This window comes from Pyxicephalus adspersus, chromosome 4 (genome assembly GCF_032062135.1).
Source record: "Pyxicephalus adspersus chromosome 4, UCB_Pads_2.0, whole genome shotgun sequence".
NCBI classification, from domain to species: domain Eukaryota; kingdom Metazoa; phylum Chordata; class Amphibia; order Anura; family Pyxicephalidae; genus Pyxicephalus; species Pyxicephalus adspersus.
The window spans coordinates 31639637-31660991 of NC_092861.1; the positions used below are offsets into that span (position 1 = coordinate 31639637).

General features: G+C 38.0%; 1 protein-coding gene across 3 annotated transcripts in view; it reads left to right on the top strand.

The window, feature by feature from the left end:
- PIK3CB (phosphatidylinositol-4,5-bisphosphate 3-kinase catalytic subunit beta) overlaps window positions 1-13579 on the top strand; it is a 100073-nt gene extending 86494 nt beyond the window's left edge. For all 3 annotated transcript variants that reach the window (XM_072407719.1, XM_072407720.1, XM_072407721.1), the window contains 8 exons: window positions 766-944; window positions 1412-1521; window positions 1614-1692; window positions 6359-6526; window positions 7255-7378; window positions 7997-8142; window positions 8436-8568; window positions 9093-13579. In XM_072407719.1, coding sequence (XP_072263820.1) covers window positions 766-944; window positions 1412-1521; window positions 1614-1692; window positions 6359-6526; window positions 7255-7378; window positions 7997-8142; window positions 8436-8568; window positions 9093-9230 — 1077 coding nt within the window. In that variant the 3' untranslated portion in view covers window positions 9231-13579. The remainder of the gene's footprint in view (window positions 1-765; window positions 945-1411; window positions 1522-1613; window positions 1693-6358; window positions 6527-7254; window positions 7379-7996; window positions 8143-8435; window positions 8569-9092) is intronic.
- The last annotated feature ends 7776 nt before the right edge of the window (window positions 13580-21355 follow it).

The window sequence follows — 21355 nt, forward strand, 5'->3', positions numbered from 1 at the left end:
AAAGATGATAAAAACAATCCTGTTATCATAGATGTATTGCATAAAGCTTTTTAAATATTTCCTTAATACTTTTCAGTGTTGGCGACAGGGATTTAAGTGAACAGTGTGCTAATGGTAACCATATGCATGACTGGATTGGTGAAAGTGTCAATCTCACAATAGGAGAAGGGCTCCTTATAGATGATTAGCAGCTCTGCATACAATCAGCAGAAGTGGTCTGCGATTGGTCCAATGATTTTCTTAGCTTATAATGTATGCTCCTACTTCCTACGAGTAAAGATGCTATAAAGAAAATATATATATATATATATATATATATATATATATATATATATACACCTTCTAAATGGTTGCTACTAAATGATAGTCTCTGCCATCCATAAATCCTCCCCTCTTATAAATACCTCCATTTTAAATTCTTAAGTTCCTCTGGCTTTACAACATTTTTAAACCTTTTCTTTTAAACTATCACCTAAATTAAGCTAAATATGGGTAAAATTATAACAGTAACTGTAAAGAGTTGGGGAGAACAAGGTATGTTATAATGAAGCTGTCAGTTTTTACATTGCCTCCTGTTGTATAGGTTCTATTTAGTTTTACATTTAGTCCTACGTCTTGGAGATTTGAGTACTATAAAGCAGAATGAAAACTATCGCACATCTGGTAAATCTATACAATATTGACATTTTCCTGGGTTTAACAAAGGAGCATGATTGTTGATTTGCGAAGTTTTGATATATGATAAGTGTGCTCCCTCATTCCCAGGTGGAGGCTTTGAACAAGCTGCGGACTCTAAATGGCCTCATCAAGCTGAATGCTGTGAAGCAGAGTAAGGTGAAGAACAAGGAAACCATGCATGCCTGTTTAAAGCAGAATGCCTACAGGGAAGCTCTAAGTAATATCCAGTCACCACTAAACCCCAGTGTTACTCTTTCTGAACTTGTGTAAGTGCCCACTTAATCCATGTGAATTCATACAGACCATTTTTAATGAAAGTACTAAGACATCTAATCCATTTAGAAGCTTGGGTGGTAAGCAACGATAAAATAAACTGACAGCCACATGCATCTTACAAGCCACTTGCTGAAAACAACTGAGAATTAGTAAAAAGTGTGCATCACTGCTCTTGGTCTTTGACTGTGTTAATGACTAAGGTGCGGACATTTTTAGATTGTGAGTCCTTTTAAGGGGCAGAATATGGACTTTGTAAAGCGCTGTTTATTATGTTCCCACTTGATAAATAATGAAATAGTTGCTTACCATTTGCTCAGTCATAAGTCAAGATTTAAAGATACCTTCTAAAATGCTGGTACCCCTCTTTTAAATCAAGATTTACATGACTGTATTTCTACAAATTGGAATTTTTTCTTTGCTATCACTCATGTTGTGTTGTTTTGTTTTGCTTTGACAGTGTGGAGAAGTGCAAATATATGGATTCAAAGATGAAACCTCTTTGGATTGTCTACAATAATAAAGGCTTTGGAGGGGACTATACTGGGATCATCTTTAAGAATGGAGATGGTGAGAAAGGGAACACCACACTAGCTACAAATTTGGAAATGGTCTCCTAAGATTAGTACATCTCACTGATTATAAATATTTGTCCTGTACAGATCTGCGTCAAGACATGCTAGCCCTCCAGCTACTGCGTTTAATGGATATGTTGTGGAAAGAAGCGGGGCTGGACCTCAGGTAAGACATTTCCTGTGAAGTTCCTGCTAAATGGGAAAAATCGATACCCTTTAACCAAATACTCCCCTCTTACACCAGACAGTTTGCCTTGATTTTGTCTATCCAGTGTCCCAGAATCTGTGGCAATACTTTTTGCACTTTTACCAGTGACCGTATTGTGCCTTTTAAATTAGTGAGGAACTGCTGACTTTTTTTTTTGTTTATAGCCAAACGTACACTTGCAGTGGAAAAAATGAGCAGCATGTCCTATGAAAATCACCTATGAAAATATCTAACATTTTTGTAATCCCCTTTATTGCTTAAATACTGATAAACAAGTAGTCGTTAGTGGTAAGCCATATTCAGTAAGTGCTTTATTTACATCCTAATACAAGTAATTAGGAAAGACCATGACACAGCCTCTTGGTGTGTTTCATACTAACAGTACTCTGTCAAATGGCTTACCTCATATGGCATACCACTGCCAGCTCCTTGTTTGTTAGTATTTTCTAATTCATTGGGATGAAGTAAGGTTTGAGGACCAAGTGGCATGTTCCTGTATGAAACAGTGGGACTGGTGGTGCTTCCCTAATGGTAGCAGGGCTGTCTATTTCTGTATCTTTAATGCTTACTTAGCTGCCTTAGACATAGGGGGACAGTTTACCATCAGGAAACAATCCAGCCACCCTTGAGGCATACAGTCAGAAGACCAGTGTAAAGTGCTAAAGCAGACCTACAAGAATAATTTGAGGCAGAGGTAATCACCTTTTTGCCTCCTTTTCTCTGATGGCGTGCCACTTAGCTCCTTATTCTGGGTTTTTCTATATGCAGCGGATGAGGGTAATATCTGCTTCAGTGCACACATGATCGAGGCTTTCTAAATATTGTAAAATTAGTCCTTTTTTCAGCGTATATGTAATTACTTCCTCATAGCTCGGTGCACATGCAGGATTTGGTAGGCATGCATTAGAGTGCAGGCTCACACTATTCTCAAGATTGGAAGTGTAACAAGCTTCCAGGAGGCAGGAAAAATTAATTTTACAAAATGTAAGATCTTGGAAAGGCAACATTTTTTAAAAAGATGGGCAAAAGAAAGCAAACGATACCTGGTAATCTTCATAAGCATTAAAATAATAATGGCTGAACAGTACAAGTGTGCTTTAAAGATTAAGGTGAGGGTAAAGCAGGAACTGATGCCACTTGCTTAATATCTTGCATGTGTTTGGGATGTGAAATTTCTAGAGGATATCTAAACAAACACAGGGAGAACATACTAACTCCTTGCAGATAGTTTCCTGGTTGATATTTGAACCTGGGGACCGTTCTCTGTAAAGTAGTGCTAGCCACTGAGCCACGGTGCAGGCCATAAAACTTTCCAAAGTGTCTGTTCTCATAACAGACAAAAGGCAACCATTGTTGTAAGTCTAATATTAGGTTTCTTTCCCACTTTTACTCCTGTAATGAGTTACAGGTCCAGGTAAAAGGTCCACCCTCAAGCACTTTTACTGTTAGTTCAGCAGCAGCTGACTGGCCATGACTTACACATGGTTACATACACACGTTCAATAGTTGTTGTTGGAAAGGATCTTTCACAATCCTTTCCAACAACAAAAGACTGAACAAGTGCTGTGCATACGGAGCTGTTCTGCTCTATAGAGATAGGAGAATGATGAAGTAGCACCCCGCTGCGCTCTCTCCCCTTTACTTGTATTAGGATCGTTCACCGTTCAAAATCCTGTTTATTAATAATAATAATCATTTGTGGAGACGCCAGGATGGATCCATGAACGACGTCAGATTAACACTGTACACACGTCAGATTCTCGTCCGATACCAGCTCTGAGACGATTATCGGACGAGAATGATCTGACATGTGTACATAGACTTAAGCGGATGTAGGTATACAGGCCTAGTAATTTTTTGGATGTACTTTTCTCTTTTACCTGATACTCGCATGCTCAATCAGTTTAAGGAATATTGTCAGCCCCCTCACCATTTGTACGAGCTGCCCTCCTGCTGACTTCTGTCAAATCCTCCCCTGACAAGGATGTTTTTATACTCCCCTCCCGCTGCTCCTCTGGGGATCTAAACTGTCATCTCTTGGCCTCTGGAAGGGAAGTTACTGGCCTTCTGCCCTCAAACTTTATAATGTGGGTGTAACAAACTGTCATGGAATAATACCAAGTGACCCTGTGACCTTGGCAGCACTTAGCATCAAGTTGTCAGACTGAGCAATGCATAGGTGACAACAGCTGCTGAGATATCTTTTATTGTAATTATCCAGGTCAGACTCAGATAGGGCTCAGCACTGATCAAACCTTTGTGATGGCTGTAATTGTTCAGTACCAAATTCTCTAAATATCTTGTCTAACCTTTGTACCATATTTCACAGGTAACCCTTATTAGATTCCTATATGAAAGTAATACAAGATCTTTTGTATTTTTATTTACATGACCTCTCTATTTTAGTCTGCAGTTGCTGTCATTCTTTACAGCTTCTGTGTATAAAGCATTCTCACAATGCTCATTTCCTGCTTGTGTGTTTGGCTTTCTGCTTTCCATAGGAATTTGAAATCACATAATGGGCTTCTCTTAAAATTAGGCATTTCAATTTAGTGACCCACTTTGTAAGACTCCTGCTTCCCAGTAGTGTGCAAGGGTTTCAATATTTGTTGCAATCTGAAACTGATCAAGTGCTGATAATGAACGTAGTCAGTTTGATTAAAGCAAACTTAAACTCCACTGTCAGTACTCAGGGTTTTGGCATAATATGCAAATATCCTGAACATATTTGATGTGATAAGACCTACCTGCCAAAGCACCCTCCTCCAGCACTGTGTAGGCTGCAGTGTCTGTTGTCACACCATTACCTCCTTGTCAGGTCCTCTTCCAGGTTTGAAGTCTTCAGCCATCTTCATGTGGCTATGTGGGTATGACTTGGCTCCCTTGTATTGTCTCGCAGCCTTTACACTTCAGCCAAGTATTTGTGGTTGAGCATAAACAAAGAAAAATGTCCTCACAGGATGGCACGCATCATAACCTTCTGCTGTTCAGAAAGCCTGGCAGTTTAAACTTTTCTTTTTTTAAGAATAGCTTACTTAACACCTTAAGGTTTCTGTCATGGCCACAGTCCCATGTCAGATAGTCCCAAAAAAGTGTATTGGTGCAAATAAATTAGGAGAAATCAATAGCTGTTTTTAACTGAATTAGTAACTTACAAATTTTGCTGTAATTTGTGGCTGAATCAACATAAGTTGGTGCAGTTTGTGGGTGACAAGTTCACCAGCAACAAATATCTTCGCTAAAAATCACTGAAAATAGTGATTTGTATCAGAGAAGTCTAGCAAAATGAAGTCACAAGTTTGATCTGTATCTGCAACAAATCATTGCAATCTATAAATCACTATTAGTCATTTGTCTTAGTGATCTGTAGTGGCAAAGAAATAACTACCACTGAATGACCTGTCATATATGGCTGCTACTGCCCGCCCACTAAACAGAATACCCTTTGCCTGAATACTTGAAATGTACAAGTCTGCCTGGAGAGATAATGTACTCAACAAAAGTAGCGTTTCATTCTATTATATATATTTAATCAATATGTGTCTTAAAAGAGTATGCATTCCTGAAAATAATATGTTTCCTGGGTGGCCTGGTAATCCTCCAATCCTCCAACCCAAATACTTTTTGTCACTGTGTAATGACAGCCTATGTATTTTTCATGAGCAGGGTCCTACATTTAGACTTCCCTTTAAGACAGGGTTGCCGGTTGATCTACCGGTTGATCACACAGGCAACCCAAGTAGATCGCGGAGCCCTGCCTTTCAAAATAAACTCTACCGCACACAGGAGTTACTAAGTCCAAGTTTTTATTGTTGGTAGATCATTTTGACCTGGTTATTTTAAAAGTAGGTTGCAAGCCAAAAAAGTGTGGGAACCCCTGCTTTAAGATTATTCTTTAGGAATAAGAGACCTTAGGAATAGGAGAACACTTAGACACTGGACTCTATTTGTAAAACAGGGATTTCTTCCAGGTCCATGTGTTTCAGTGGCACTAATTCATTCCCATCAGGGAATGTTTGGGGAATGTCTGATTCCATGTTTTATAAACAGAGCCCTATGTGTGCTGAAAAAAACTCTTGAAGCATTTAAATTTTGCCTATATCTAAAATCTACAATTTTAGTTACAATAACAGAATAATTATAGGCTTCACAGATGCTACTTCAATAGGTGCTGTTTTGTTAATGTATTCTGTAAAGCAGCACCCTCTGTTGGTAATATTTGAAATAAACTTGTAAGTATCTGATAATTTAAAAAAAAGGATGAACAGTACAGGCTATCATAAATGCAGAAGTTATATTTACTATGATAAAGATGGCAATAGGTTTTTAGGAATGCAAATACTTTAAACTTCTACTTGTGTGTAAAATCACTGTACACAACTGGTCCGTTCAGCTAATCACACTGAATTCAAAGCAATGATTTATTAAAAAATGAGAAGCATCTTTTTTTTTTTTTTTTTTTTTTTTGTAGTGCCCATTTACAGGTGATGTCCATATTTTCCAAAGAGTAAACTCACTCTTGCTGCACCTTGAGTTGTTGTAAGACATGTACATCATTTTGCCACGCTGGTTGTTTTTAGTGATTTTTTTGGATCATTAACAAGACTTCAATTGTATATTTTAGAATAGTGCCTTATGGATGCTTGGCAACTGGAGATCGATGTGGTATGATAGAGGTAGTTTCTGCATCTGAAACTATTGCAGACATCCAGCTTGACAGTAGCAATCTTGCAGCAGCAGCGGCCTTCAACAAGGATGCTTTACTCAACTGGATCAAAGAGTACAATGCAGGGTAATTTATACACACTGTCACTGATACACAAGTCTGAATGAATTGTAAAACCTTCTTCTTCTCCTTTATTCTATACCTGCAGAAGTCCTTAGCATGGCTGTTCATACTATATACCCAGATATAAAATGTAAATACTTCACAGCCTAGAGTCATTGATTTTTACTGCTCAATGCATTCAGATTGATATAAATCTTTGGCCAGTTCATTACATATAACCTTATTTAGTTGTCTTTAAACTGTATCTTTAGCTAAAATGTTCATTTTAATTTTTGGGGAGAACAGAAAATGATCAGGGTACTTATCTGGTTTTCAATTTATTTTTGCTTTATCCCTTTGGAGAGGTCCCCCCACCCCCCCAGTGACCACTCTGTATTCTGATTCCCTCTTTGGTGGTCCTGGCTTACAGAAAAGCACTGTGATCTCAAAGGCCACAAGGAAAATGGAGTGCCAGTTTGACAGTTGTGACTTGTATATTTAGCCTTTGATTGCCTTGTTACCATAGTTACCACGATGGTAGTAAAAAGTTGAAATAGTTAAGTATATATGATATTCAGCATTTCTGAGTTTTGACTTAACACTTATTAAGGCTATAATTCCATGTTCAAGATTTCTGTAAAACTTTTTTTGATATTTGGTTAGCTGGCTTTCTACAGTATAAAAATGGTACATATTGAGTAATATAAAATGTCAATTTATGAGCCTTTCCTGTTCCCGTTCTCCTTTCACAGGGATGACCTGGAACGAGCAATCGAAGAATTTACCTTATCCTGTGCTGGCTACTGTGTAGCTACTTATGTTCTTGGGATTGGGGACCGCCACAATGACAACATTATGGTCCGAAAGACTGGGCAGGTAAGACACTATCTCCAACCTATTTTTGGACCAGTATTGCGGAAAGATAGCAGTTTCTGAAGGTTGCATATGTTAAAAAACGATACATATGCATGTATGTAAAGCAAAATGTATGTAGTAATTTAATTTCATGAAAAAAGTGTTAATTAAAAAAAAAAAAAAAATTTAAGGTTGTAAATGTGTCTGTAAACGCAGAACAAGCAACACATATGTATGTGTTTTACTTTGCACACCAGTAGATAGTAGGAATAATTGTAGCATCGTTATTTAGAGTCAATGCTAAACTCATAGCATGTTAAAGTTTTTTTAAAATATGTCCTGTGGATGTCTTTTTAATTTTATTTAAAAAATGGAATTGTATTGTGTTTGTATGCATTAAATACATTTTTGTGTACTTATTTTGTACTTTTTGTCTATAATATAGGTATATCATGTCATATTGGCATATTATATCACACAATAAAAAAAAACATGTTCAAAATCCACATTTAAATTCTACAAGTTGAAATATTGAAAAAATGTTCTGGCAGATAAACGGTAATGAAAGATTTGCCAAACTAAAATGTTGATCTGTATTGTTATCTAATTCTTCATGTGCAATCCCTCCTCTCTTTTCAGCTGTTCCACATTGATTTTGGTCATATTCTTGGGAATTTTAAATCCAAGTTCAAAATTAAGAGGGAACGTGGACCCTTCATCCTCACCTATGACTTTATCCATGTAATCCAGCAAGGGAAGCCAGGCAATACAGAGAAATTTGGCAGGTTGGTTACCTTTTAGCTGTGAATGAAGTACCGCTAGGTAGAGTCTTTTTCTGCTTTGTATTGCTGTACTTTGCTGCTTTTCTTTGACACTGTTGTTTACTTTACAGCTAAAAAAAATCTATTAGTAATGTAAACGTCTGATAAACCTTAGTGAAATCCTCCAAAAATCAGTTGTTAAGCAACGCAGACTGTCTCTAATTGAGTATATCTATTTAAAGATAGATTGACTGATTGTCTGAAGCAGCAGTAGTATGTGCAGGTCCCTGTCATCACCTTTGGTTTTTATCCTGCAGGTTCCGGCAGTGCTGTGAGGATGCCTATCTGATCTTGCGTAGGAACGGAAACCTCATCATCACGCTTTTTGCACTAATGCTGACAGCTGGACTCCCGGAGTTGAGCTCTGTAAAGGATATACAGTATGTCAAGGTAGAGTGAACAACATCCATTGTGGGGTACACATAACTGCCAGCATGTATTGTACCCTCATGCTATGTCTCTTACCCAAATTGTTGTAATGCCTGTTCTTTTCATCACAGTGTTGTTTGGTATGTGGTTCCTATTCCTTTCTTCTTATTCCAGTTTGAAGTTGTGTTGTGTTGTATATTTTACCCTCTAAATTATGTTCTTTTAAAAACCCAAATCTAGCCAAAAAAAAAAGGATTCCTTCTGGATAGAGCAGGATAGAGATAGTGTCGGGTTTCTATTACTCTGTCCTGTTTGAACGGTTGGAATTTTAGTATGTTAGGAAGGTTAGAATTTCTGTCTGTTTCATCCTGTGACACTGTGACAGCAAGTATAGGAAAAATCTCTCCATTAAGGGCACATTCAAAATTAAAAATTGAAGATAAATTGTAACTGTTTCCCTCTCAAAAATGTAAACAATTCTGTCTTTTAAAGTTTTGGACAGCTTTTATTTACTTTTTACTTTTGTTTTCTCTTCTTAATATCAGGATTCTTTGGCTCTGGGGAAGACTGAAGAAGAAGCACTTAAACAGTTTAAACAAAAGTTTGATGAGGCTCTGAAAGAAAGTTGGACCACTAAAGTCAACTGGATGGCCCACACTGTGCGAAAGGATTACAAGTCCTAGCAGAACACTGATAATCATTTTTTGCGCTCTTCATGGCTGTCATTAAATTTTGGCCCTTCCAAGTTTCTCCTGTATGATGGGTGAATTGGCGAATGGATGCCAGAGAGATGTCTCAATGCTTGTAATTCCATGGCAGCATACCATTGACACTCATAAGGAAAGAGGATTTTCAGAGGACCTGGTGTACAATGAGTGAACAAAAGCAAAGCTGTGCTCAGTAGATTAATACTGATGGCAGACACTGAGATATGGTGTGCTGCTTCCTTTTGTTTTGGAATCATGATAAGGAAAGGGATGTGGCGCTGTTTTTTTGTAACACTGATGGAGGAACACTCTCTCCAGGCATCTCAGCGAGGGTCTGGTTTTGCACACTTTTTTTGGATATTGTAGTTGAGCCCTTTTGTTGCTGTTTTAAATCTATTTTTAATCTACATCTGTTTTTATAATGAGATCAAATAAGCCAGGAGGCCCTGGTTTTTTAAGATGGAAGAACAATTGGCTGTACTGAATTTTTACTCTGTCTTCCTAGTATTTGGCATTAATTCAAGCTCTGCACTGCCATGCTCACAGCCTTCACACTGCAGAATATCTGGGTCCAGGGGCGAATATCTTGAATTCAGGAGAACGGGGAAGGGGCTCTGAGGTTATAAATGCAGATTTTTGCAGTACCAGAACTCGTCTTCTAATCATGTTTCAAGAAGAACTTTCTCAGAGGTTTGCACAAATATCTTTGCCATTTAAAGTAAATAATTCATAAGGGAAATAAAATTGCAAGCCATATGATAGAAATGAGATATTGCCGCATAAAAATCTGCTGATAAAATTATTAGTTTGGTTGATACTTAGACTTTATTTCCCACTGCCCTCACCATTCCGTGGCCTACCTACACCTCTTAAAATACCATCTTCATAAATATACAGTATTAACGGAGGTCAAACAACACCCACTTAATTTAATCCTTCTACTTGTCAAATATAATGCTTAAATATCAGAACAACTGATAATGGATGCTATTTTCTTTACTGTAAGTGAGAAACCAGCCTAATATGAACCTGTGCCTTGTCCAGACGGACTAAAGCAACTGGTTAACTTTAGTCTCCACTGCCCAGCAGCATATTAATTCCTTTCATTTATTCCCACACGGGTTTATTCAGCTGCCAGGATCAGGAGAGGCTGCTCTATGTATTCAGAAATTATAGCAACCTTGGGGCATGATTGCTACCTATCACAATGAGTCACATGCTTCATCATACCCAGAAGTGTTGGGTATTTTATTTTTGCTTCCAGCAACTAAACAGTGCATTGATAGAACAAAGGAAAGGTCAGTACATGCTGCTGGGAGGAGGAGATTAAATAAACATTTTTCTTTGAACTGTTTCTTTGCCGTTTTATACTGCATTGTATTAAAATTAATTTTGAGTGGCACAAAGAATGAACTGGCGCCATGTAATCTGACCCAAGAGATTCATTGCTGTTTATTCTTACTGGTATGGGTCTTTCAGCATTTCCTTTTACTCCATAAGTAAAACAAATCATCTACACATTAGTTTCCTATTCTATCTATTGCTGTAAATCACCTAGTTGCAGTCCACCATTATCTACAGTTTAAATTGGGGAAGGGGAGATGAGTATTCCTAACTTCCCTCACCGCACACCTTTTTCTTTGTCGGAGGCTATATAAATATTCTGATGTCATCTCAATGCACCTTCTGCTGTATACCCAAGATCTTCTGGCTGTCCTGACATTGATGTTCTCTTGAACTTTTCCCACCTTTATCTGCTAAGTGTCTGGTCCTCTCCACTGTCATATGATGGAGAGGGCAGCACCTCCACTCTGATTCTGCCATTCTAACCAGAATTTCTGTTATAAGAATCACAGGTGACTCAGCGATGGGATCACTTAAAGCAGAGGTAGGCAAACTTTTGTGTCCACTTGGCCGTTCAGGGGTGGGCAGGAGCACACTAGGAAAGACTCTCTCTCGAGTCCCACCCTAATGGCTTTGCCCCCCACCAGGAACGCCCCTGAAGGAAAATCCCCCTCCTCCATATGCATTTTGGAGGAGATGGATTTCCCTTCCGGGGGTCGTTCCCTATTTACCCCGGCGGTGGAAGTGTTAACGCCGGCTGCAGTAAATAGGGGAGCCACAGCAAGAGGAGGCTCAAGCCGCATGGTGCTCCGCGGCTTTGGCTCTGGTAGTTTGTTCCGGCCCAATGCCCCCTGACCTATCCGACCGGCTGTGATTGGACCGGATCGGCCAGAGGGCGTTAGGCCGGAACAAACTACCGGATAAGCTGTATCTGGCCTAAAGGCCGGAGTTTGCCGACCTCTGACATAAAGCCTAGCTGTACAGAGAACTGGATGTACCTTCTGATGCTCAGCCAGCTTCAGCATTTCTTGGGGAGCATTAACAGTTCATTGATTAATTGTACGGGGTTGCTTTTTATTAAAAACTATATGAACCCATGTTCATTACCTAACTATTCTATCTGTCCACAGTGTTTCCTTAGGCTGCTATTAAAACAGTATGGAGAACAACCCAAAGCAAAGTGTATTTGCTACTTTGAATGTACAAAAAAACATTATTTTAAAGGAACAGTTCACTTTTAAGCAAAACCTCACTATCACAACCTAAAGTAACCTAAAGCTCCCACCCAGATGCCTTTTGTTCCTCTACATTACAGCAGCAGCCTTCTTCATTCCCTGATGTTTACTCTTCTTGGCACAAATTCTTTCTTACAATATTCTATATACAGTCTACAATTTTCCTAGACTGTGGTAGAATGGAACCATTAAGTTCTATGGGAGGAGTGGATGTGCAGCTAATATTTCCAAAGATTTCAGGCCTAATAGAGTAAATGCATGGAGAGGTAAAGTTGGAAGGATTTCTAACTTTGATTAAGTTAGGGCCAAGGGAGGAAGGCTACTGAATTTTTAGACAAAGTTAATGATTTAAGGTTAAAATACCAGTCCACCTAAGATATTTCAGATTTGGAGGACACTCCCAGCTTTAATTATTAGCCATCAGCCTCATATTTCTCCTGGGACCACCATCATTGAGATCTTTGCATTTGAGTTCTTATATTCACACAACTGCAGCAGCCTGGAGTCATTGACACCTTCCTTACTGGATATTGTTTAACATATAGAAAAATCTGCCGGTGTGGTAAGACTACAACAAGAACTCCAGTATGAGAAAAATGCAACCCAGAAAGATATGAGGCAGATCAGTCAACATGTGTGCACCACTTCTGTTTTAGGTGTACTTGGTGTTTTTTTTGTGAAAGCAGTCCTTTTGCTTGTGAAGGATGTGCAGTGCTCAACCCAGAAATATTTTTAAGCCGGGTGGGAAGAAATTGTAGGTGGGTGGCAGCACCTGTATTGTGACCAAAAACCTTTAGTAACCAGCCAAAAACAGCCGGGTGGGTGCTGAAAGGTGCCGGGTGGTGCACCCAGCTAAAAGGGCCTGGGGAGAACCCTGATGTGGATGTGGTAAATTGTGCCTTTAAGCAGAAGTTTAGGCAGGTATAAAAGACCCAGTCTGGTCAAGCATTAATAACCCCTTCCAATCCAGTCACAGGCTGGGGAAGATCCTTGACCAAGCTGCATTGCTCTAACTACACTGGAAATGTGAGGTCAAGGAACTGGTGCTGCTATCTTGCAGGGGTAGATAAACCCCTGCACAGTATTACAAATCCTGTAAGCAGTATACAGTTCATGTATATCTATATCAGCCATCTGTTAGCTGCTTGTCTACAGTTCTGCTTTAAACCTTCCCTTGGTGGAACTTCTTGTATTTCTTCAGTGATGGCTCAATGAGATTAAATCAAGAGACACTGTCCTGTAGTACTGTATTATGCAATGCAGACTAATGCAGCGAGATGTTGGATGTAAACTGTTATATATTTCCATGGAAAAGATTCAGTGCAATGTGACTGCCCAGTGACAAGATCTATGTGAAAGAAAATATAATTGAGAGAATTTATTTATTCCAACCTTATTGTTTTATAAAGACAAAGACTATTTTTATTATGGCTTGACTGTAACATGTATATTTATTTAAAGTTTGTAAAGATCAGCATTTCTGTAATCTTTCTGATAAATGGGAGGATGCCCAGCTTTGTACAAAACCAGTAGCTGATGGCAGGTGACAAGAGATTGCACTGCACAGGACATTCGATAACTACTGCCTGCTTGTGTTGCACACAATTCTTACACTGGAAATAGACTTTGTGTAAATACTATGAATAATACTGCTGTCTTAATGAGAATGTAACTCAATTTTACACTGTAAGAAAGACACACCACCTTCTGATTCAGACGATGAATAAACTTAACTCATGTTCTAGATGTTTTTATTCTTCATGTCAGTCATTTGTTTCCTTAAACTGAAGGCTAAACATCTACATATGTTAATGAAAATGGATTGTTTTTAGTCTTTAATGTTTGTATGTGTATAAAGTGACATCATTATTATAAATATTTTTACAAATGGACATATGGCAAGGTGCATCTATGGTACACCACCACACAAAATATCGCAGTATACTGTAGTAGTACTGTATGCATGTAAATAGCTAGATCATGCTTGGATAAGTGACAGTTTATCTGCAATGAGCCCTAAACCCTCCTATATATACCTATATTCCTTTATATTGCTCCCTTGCATTCTGTCCTTTAGCTTAAGAAGGTGATGCTGCCTAGAGCTTTTCAATCTAGTGAAACATTTAACTTTATCCCTTGTAACAGTGTCCAAGCCTAGCAGCAGATTGTTGAATCTATGCACTTGGTCGTATGACCATGGAAGTCACTTCACCACTCCTCCTGGTCACCCACACTTCCCAAGGGGGTCAAGAGGATTATTTGCAGAGACATTGTCACTTGGCCCTGCGTGCGCTAACATCATCCTTTTAAAGCTGAACTGTAGATTTTATTATCACTAATTAATGCAGATACAGTCGTGAGATAAAGAAAGTAAACTCCTTCAAATCTAGGTTTTATGTATCAGAACATAAAAAAAATTGTTTATTGTAGTTTCTAAAATTATTCAAAGTGTAAATAAAGTTCCACAATTTGCAACCAGGCAGGGCTTTAGAGCAGGGACAGGTGATGTCCCAACATACCTCTTCATCTGTCAAATTTGTCAAATCTGTCATATTTGCTGAGCTCAGTAAGCCAGGGTACACAGTACATCCCTGCTTCCCCTTGGGCTGCCAGGAATGAGTAAAGATGGCTGAAGTTTGAAACAATGAAGAGAGGAAGATGGTGCCCATGATGGAACCGAGACAGGTGAGTGTAAAAAAAGGTTTAGTTCTGCTTTAAATCTAACCTCAGATGTAAAACAAATTGCACAGTATCACATTTAACAAAAAGACAACAAAAAGGGGACCTGTTTGTAGAAACGCAAAGTACACCCTATGAATAAATAGCTTGTAGAATCACCTTTACCAGCAGAATTTTAAAGTAACTGTATTCTGTATTACTTTATCATTCTTTCACATTGTTGTGTGGTAATTTTGGCCCACTGTTCTTTTTAACATTGCATCAGTTAGTGGTAATTTGAGGGCATTCATTTATGCAGAGCTCTCTTGCCGTCCCACTACAGTATTTTGATCAGGTAGAGGTCTGGGCTTTGACTGGACTATCATACAACCCCCTTTTATTTTTCACCCATTCTGTGAATTTGCTGGTGTGTTTAGGAACATTGTCCTGTCACATGACCCAACTTCTGTCACACAGAAGGCCCCACATTTGACTCTAGAAAACTTTGGTATACAAAGATTTCCACGGGTAGCACTGTGTATTATGGCCAAAGATAACCACAAGACATTGTTTCAGAAATCATTTGGGTTTGTGCAGATGCAACTTTGCATACCTATGCTGTGCTGCCATGTTCTTTTTCAAGAGAAGAGGTGTTTCCCTGGCAGCCCTTCCAAACAAGCCAAATTTGTTCAGTTTTTTAACTGAAGTCTTAAACTTTTGGCATGATAACCAAGGCCTGGAGGATCTTTAATAATATTCTATCTCATGTATTTCAAATTGTTTGGAAATGGCCATATACCCCAGAATGATGAGCAGCAACAATTGCCTTTTCAAATTGCCAAAGTCATTCCTCCTTGGCATTGTGTTAACACACACCTGAATGCTCCAGATTAGCAAACTGCTAAAACTTCTTCTTCTATAGAAGTGATCATATTTACTGATGATCAGTAATTAAAGTGCATTTGATTAGTGGTTATTGGCTGCAACTTAGTTCTTAGTTCCTATGGAAGTGGTACACACCACTACTTTTTGACTTAGTCTGGTAAATAAATAATAATATAATATGTCATATGGGCAGCATGGTGGCTCAGAGGTTAGCACACTGGCCTTTGCAGTGCTGGGTCCCAGGTTCAAATGGCAGCCAGGACACGATCTGCATGGAGTTAGCGTGGGTTTCTTCTGGGTACTTCGATTTCCTTCCACGTTCCAAAAACATGCAGTTAGGTTAATTGGCTTCCCCTAAAATTGACCTTAGGCTCAATTAAAGACATATGACTATGGTAAGGACATTAGATTGTGAGCTCCTTTGAGGGACAGTTAGTGACATGACTTTGGACTTTGTAAAGTGCTACGTAATATGTCGGCTCTAAATAAATAATGTGTAATAATATTAAAATATGTTGTTGTTCATCTAAAGTTGCATTTACCTGTTTTAGAATCTGCTAAGACCCATGAATTTTTGTCCTGATATTTTTCCTTTGTCCCTTGATTTAATACCTAAATATACCTAAATATATTTATGTTATAGTTAGGTAATTTTTAGATATAACTAGTCTCTCATTACTTGGATCTGACATTATATTAGTTCCTTGTAATCACTCGTATAGAAGAACTCCCACTGGAAGAGACAGGTGTGGTATCCAGAGCTAGTCAAGGTATGATGCATGCACAGGGAAAATGCTAACAGCAGGAAAGAGACAATAAATGGCCTCATCTTTCTGCTGCTTTTCCTTTATGGTCAATCACAGGCTTGAGCTGCTTTTGTAACTTAATGATAAAAGGTCACACTGTAATGGCTGTGCTGTCTGACAAAGCTGTAAAAATCTCAAAGTTGGCTGGACAAAATTTCAAATGTTTTGACGGGTCATAACAGCTGCTGTGTAATATTATTACTACTCAATTTTTTTTAATAGCGCCGACATATTATGCAGTGCTGTACTAGCTGTCCCTCAAAGGGACTCACAATCTAATGTCCCTTCCATAGTCATATGTCTATAATACAATCTAAGGTCCATGTTGGGGGGAAGCCAGTTACCCTAAATCCATGTTTTTGGAATTTGGGAGGAAACCTGAGCACCCGGAGGAAATCCACACAAACGCAGGGAGACCCTGCAAACCCCATGCAGACAGTGTCCTGGCTGAGATTCAAACCTGGTCCTGTGTATGTTTTTTTTTTTTATTTGTGTATCTAGCAGCTTGTCAGCAATTTAGCTTTACCTCTGCTAGAAGTAAAAAAAATAAATAAAAAAAAGGTGTTTTTTATTTCCTGCACCCATGATACATTATGTGTAATCCACATGTATGATTTTAGAAGTTAGGCTTTTCATACCTCTGACTGAGCTAAGTGCTTGGTACCACTTGTTTGCTGTGATAATGCGCAACACTTACATGTGGAAAGAACACACATCACGTGTTTTGATGTACTGTATTGCCATTGTAAAAGGCACCTTTTACATACTTTCCAAGCTCATGGTAGTGGAACGTACAACAAGGTAGCAGAATGGGTTGCACTCTCCAAAAGGAACGGCATGCAGAATTTGCTGTGAGTTTGGTTCATTAAAATGAATGAGCTGTTTGTAATGCATTGTTTGTCAATGAATGTATTTTTTTTAAAAACTTATTGGACAGCCAGGTGTGAATGAGCAAAGCTGCTTCTTTTATGTTTCAATCCACATGCATTTTTCACATACTGTCGACCTGTTTTGAGTAATGTAAAGGACTCCGCATTCTGACATAAACATATAAATGCATTATTTCAGATAGGGGTTATCTATCTCTTATTCTTTTCTGCTTGTGCATTTTTCATGCAGTCCTGTTCTCTACAGTTCATGCATTTTTTTTTGTTATTAAAAAATGAAGAGATCTGAACAGCTCAGTGATGGATCTTATGCGTTTTGCAGATTGTTCACATGCATTTAATTGAACCAAAGTACACAGTTGTTTTTTTGCATCACTGAGGAACACCAGTTTGCTGCTTGCTGCTCCTATCTGATCACATCCTTGCACTTCTCTCCTTGTTCTCTAGTGAAATGAAAGGGTCTGCTTTACTAAAGGAGTGCAGACTGCTTACTGAACAAGTAAATGTACACTTAGTAAATAAAATGAAGATATATTTACTCCTAATACCCAGTTATGTACAAGCATCCTCCTATCCCAGTTACAGCAACTGAAGATCATTACTGCAACATAATAAACACTAAAACAGGTAATGTTATGTTTCACAAAGCAGACAAAAGTTCACCTACAGTATATTTTAAATTGAGTATTTATTATTTTGTAGTCTGTAATTTAGATTTAATTATACAAATAGACATTTATTACCTACAGTAACTTTATAAGGTACAATAAAGGCATTATTTATATAATAAAGCATACTTTTATATTCACATCTCAAATGATATACAAGGATGAATGAAATACAGATCTTTTTTTTTTCTTTTACAAAATGCATTTCTTTCTGTTTGTGTACATTTAAATGATATTGAAATTAGCTCCTGGAATTAAGGTTTTGCAATTTTGGATTACAACTACAATCTACCCTTTGTTTTTTCTCTCACTGGTTCCACATATGATGCTAATGGGCTACCTGTTTGTTTTTTCTAGATATGACTGCACAGCTCTGCATTTTTCAACTGGGAGGCTTCTGCACAGCACTTATTGTGTCTGGTTCCATAACTAACAGGCTGGATAGACACAGATCATTGTAGTCTTACCAGCTCAGCCGGTGGGAACATATATCTTCTTTATTTGTACATCAGGATTTATTGTGGCAGCCCTATTTTATAATGCTCTGGTAGGTCTCATAGTTGTAATGTACACTTTACACCAGATTTATTAAGGACTAAATATGTATGTATTTTATCTAGAAGTGAAGTAAATATTCTAGCAGGACCAAAGCTATTTTGTTACCTATTTGAGGAGATTTTTGCTCAGAAATTGTGTGCACACCTGCTGTAACCCTTCCATTCAGCCTATTGGTCTACATCCATAGCTAATTTTGAGTGAAAAGATCCTTAAAGTTTTATTTAAACTAAAGAATGAAAAATATTCTATAATCTATATATTTCAGTTAACCAGTCATTAGATGTGCTGACTTCAATATATTTTCCTTTACTTTTAGGATAACCAGGTGCAACAAGCTGAAAAAGAAAACTAATACAGCCACTTCAGCTATGGTTGTAGATACATTTTAGGTTCCTTTCTTATTATTACTAATGATGCTAAAATGAGTTACATAGTCAGACATTACAGTTAGTGCATGGTTAATATTAAAGTGAATATTATTATTATTAATATAATCATTTTTATTTCCTATCCAGGAGACTAACCATGCATGAGAGGGAAATCTTTTAGAAGTAAAAAGAATTCCCATCTTAGTCACTGTAGAAAATGTTCCCATTGGAAGATTTCTTATCACATCTTGCTCTGGTGACAGCTCTAAAGTGTTGCATTATTTTCATTTTTTGTCTTTATGACAATGCAATGATCACCAGGATACACAACCAGTAATCCCCCCTAGTTTGATAGAGATAGTAAAATCATACCAAGTGTCTATTCCTTCCCTGTGCTATCCAAAACAGAAAAAACACCGTTACATACAACCTCTGTAGTCATAATGATCCAACAAGCTGTGTGCTACAAAGAGGGAATCTGCGTGTAGAGTGTCGCATTTCCTACAAGTGATGATCTCACATTGGGCGCACATTTTTCTCGGGCGTTCTGGCTGACCACAGTATGATTCCTTGTGATTCATTTTGTGCTCTTTGTGTCCAGCCCTACGCGGAGGCTTCTTCTTATCCTCTTGTGTATGTGTTTTTCCTCTGCAGAAATATACAAAGAGGTTTATTGTCTGCTGCTGGAGCATGTGTGTATTCTGAACACATCTACTCTTTATTCAATAGAAAAATATATTCAGATCCATCTACTTATAGGGTCAGCACACCCAAAAGTGATATTTTACTCACAGGGGGGTCGATGGGATTTTCGTCAGCCTTTGACTTTCATATCTAATGCGGGGATATTCCTGTAATAGATCCTTATTCTGTTCTTGTCTACCTGGGAACTTTTGGTGTTCATTCTCTTAGTAATGGGCATAAAGCTGTGCATACTGAGCTAATTAAAAATTGACACACCAATAAAAAAAAGTAGGTCTAAGAAAGTGGACCAGTTGTGACATCACTTTGATGCCAGTGGTGATGACCATTACCAGATATTTGTGTCGTATGGTAATTCCTAAATATTTTGTGACTTGCAGGCCTAAAACACAAACACATCAGGATTTCTAGATTTACCAGATTCATACTTGTTCTCATCATTTCCCTGCAAGGTAGTGAAGCTGAAAAAGTGTCCTGTGAAAAGTCATGGATGGCACCACCGATTCTTACTGTGATGACAGGTTACCTTTGAAGGACTAATATGTAGAAGTTATCTGTTCCTATATTGCATAAGATACATAGTATAGAAAATAGTCATCTTATTTTATATATGCATGAGAAAGAGATCCGATTCATGTAAACAGTGTCATCAATGTGTTTTATTAAGCTGTTTCTAGGTATAGAAAATAATTTTAGACTTCGCTCTATTTACTTCAATGTCAGTAGAAATAAACACATTCCTTGCAGTGATATTTGTTAAGCAGAGTTCATGTTGGAGTACAGGTTATCCAAGACAGTAAAGGAGTACGTAAAACTGTCCCTTAATTATAATGTAATTTGTAATGCTGACTGGGAATTATTTGTGCCAAATGTTGATGTAAATAATATGTTGGCTATAATAGCATCAAATAAATAGTAACATTTCCATCATCGGCACAAATACCAGATATTTCTCACTGTGTTTACATTTCCTATGGAAGTAATTGCTGCCTGTTGTTTTTTGTTGTTTAGACACTGCTAAGACCTGGAAGGTTATGGAGCAAAATCTGGCTACATAGAACTACAATTCATCTCATGCTTGTGTATGGAGCAGGTCTGTTCTCCAGTATGTGTATATAAAATCACAAAAAGGCCATCTTGGTAATGCAGAAATGATAAGAACCCCTTAGTACACTTACTGTTCAATATATGTCTAATCTTTATAGAGTAGCCTTCTACAATTACTGTGGCATTACTACATGAATACTTATTACCACTGTAGTGGTAATAAGTATTCATAACTTCCAAAAAAACTTTTAGGAGAGCCTAAAATTATGCACCCCCTCCCCAGGTACCTATGGAGAGATTCCAGGTTGTATGAAAGGTTTGGAGTTGTATAACAGTTTTTGAACAGCACATTTTAAAAAGGTCTTCTATCAAACCAAAAATAGGGACAAGGGGAATTTTATTTCAAAAGAGGGACAGTTGAAAGCAATAATTAAAGTAAAGAGCTCATACTTGTGAGTTTTCAGGGATCCACAGAGCACAACCAGGGATGAAATCTTCTTCCTGATTATCCGCTCCCTCTTCTTTCTAGAATTCCTGTCCCCACCTGTGTTCATCTCCTTCTCACTGTTCAGTGACTTCTTATTCTGCCCACTCATATCCAGTTTGAGCTCTGGGACAAAAAAAAAGTTCTGTACAAGGTCATGTTTTACTATGTCTATCCTATGTCACCTGGTGATCTAGTTGCCTTTACCACATGTCCTGTCCTATGGTGACAGCACTAACTATTTTGTATTTACGTGGTCATCCTGGAACAGAAAATAGAATAGAATCACAGAACACTTCTCCGTAACTTTGTATCATAGGATGCATATTTTCTAAATCCACAGAAGAGCACTTGGCACAACTGACAACACTGCTTGGGATTTCAGTGCAGCACAGAAAACAATGTAAAGGATGGTGTTCAATTTCTGGTAAGATAACAGGTTAATTTCAGTATTTGCAG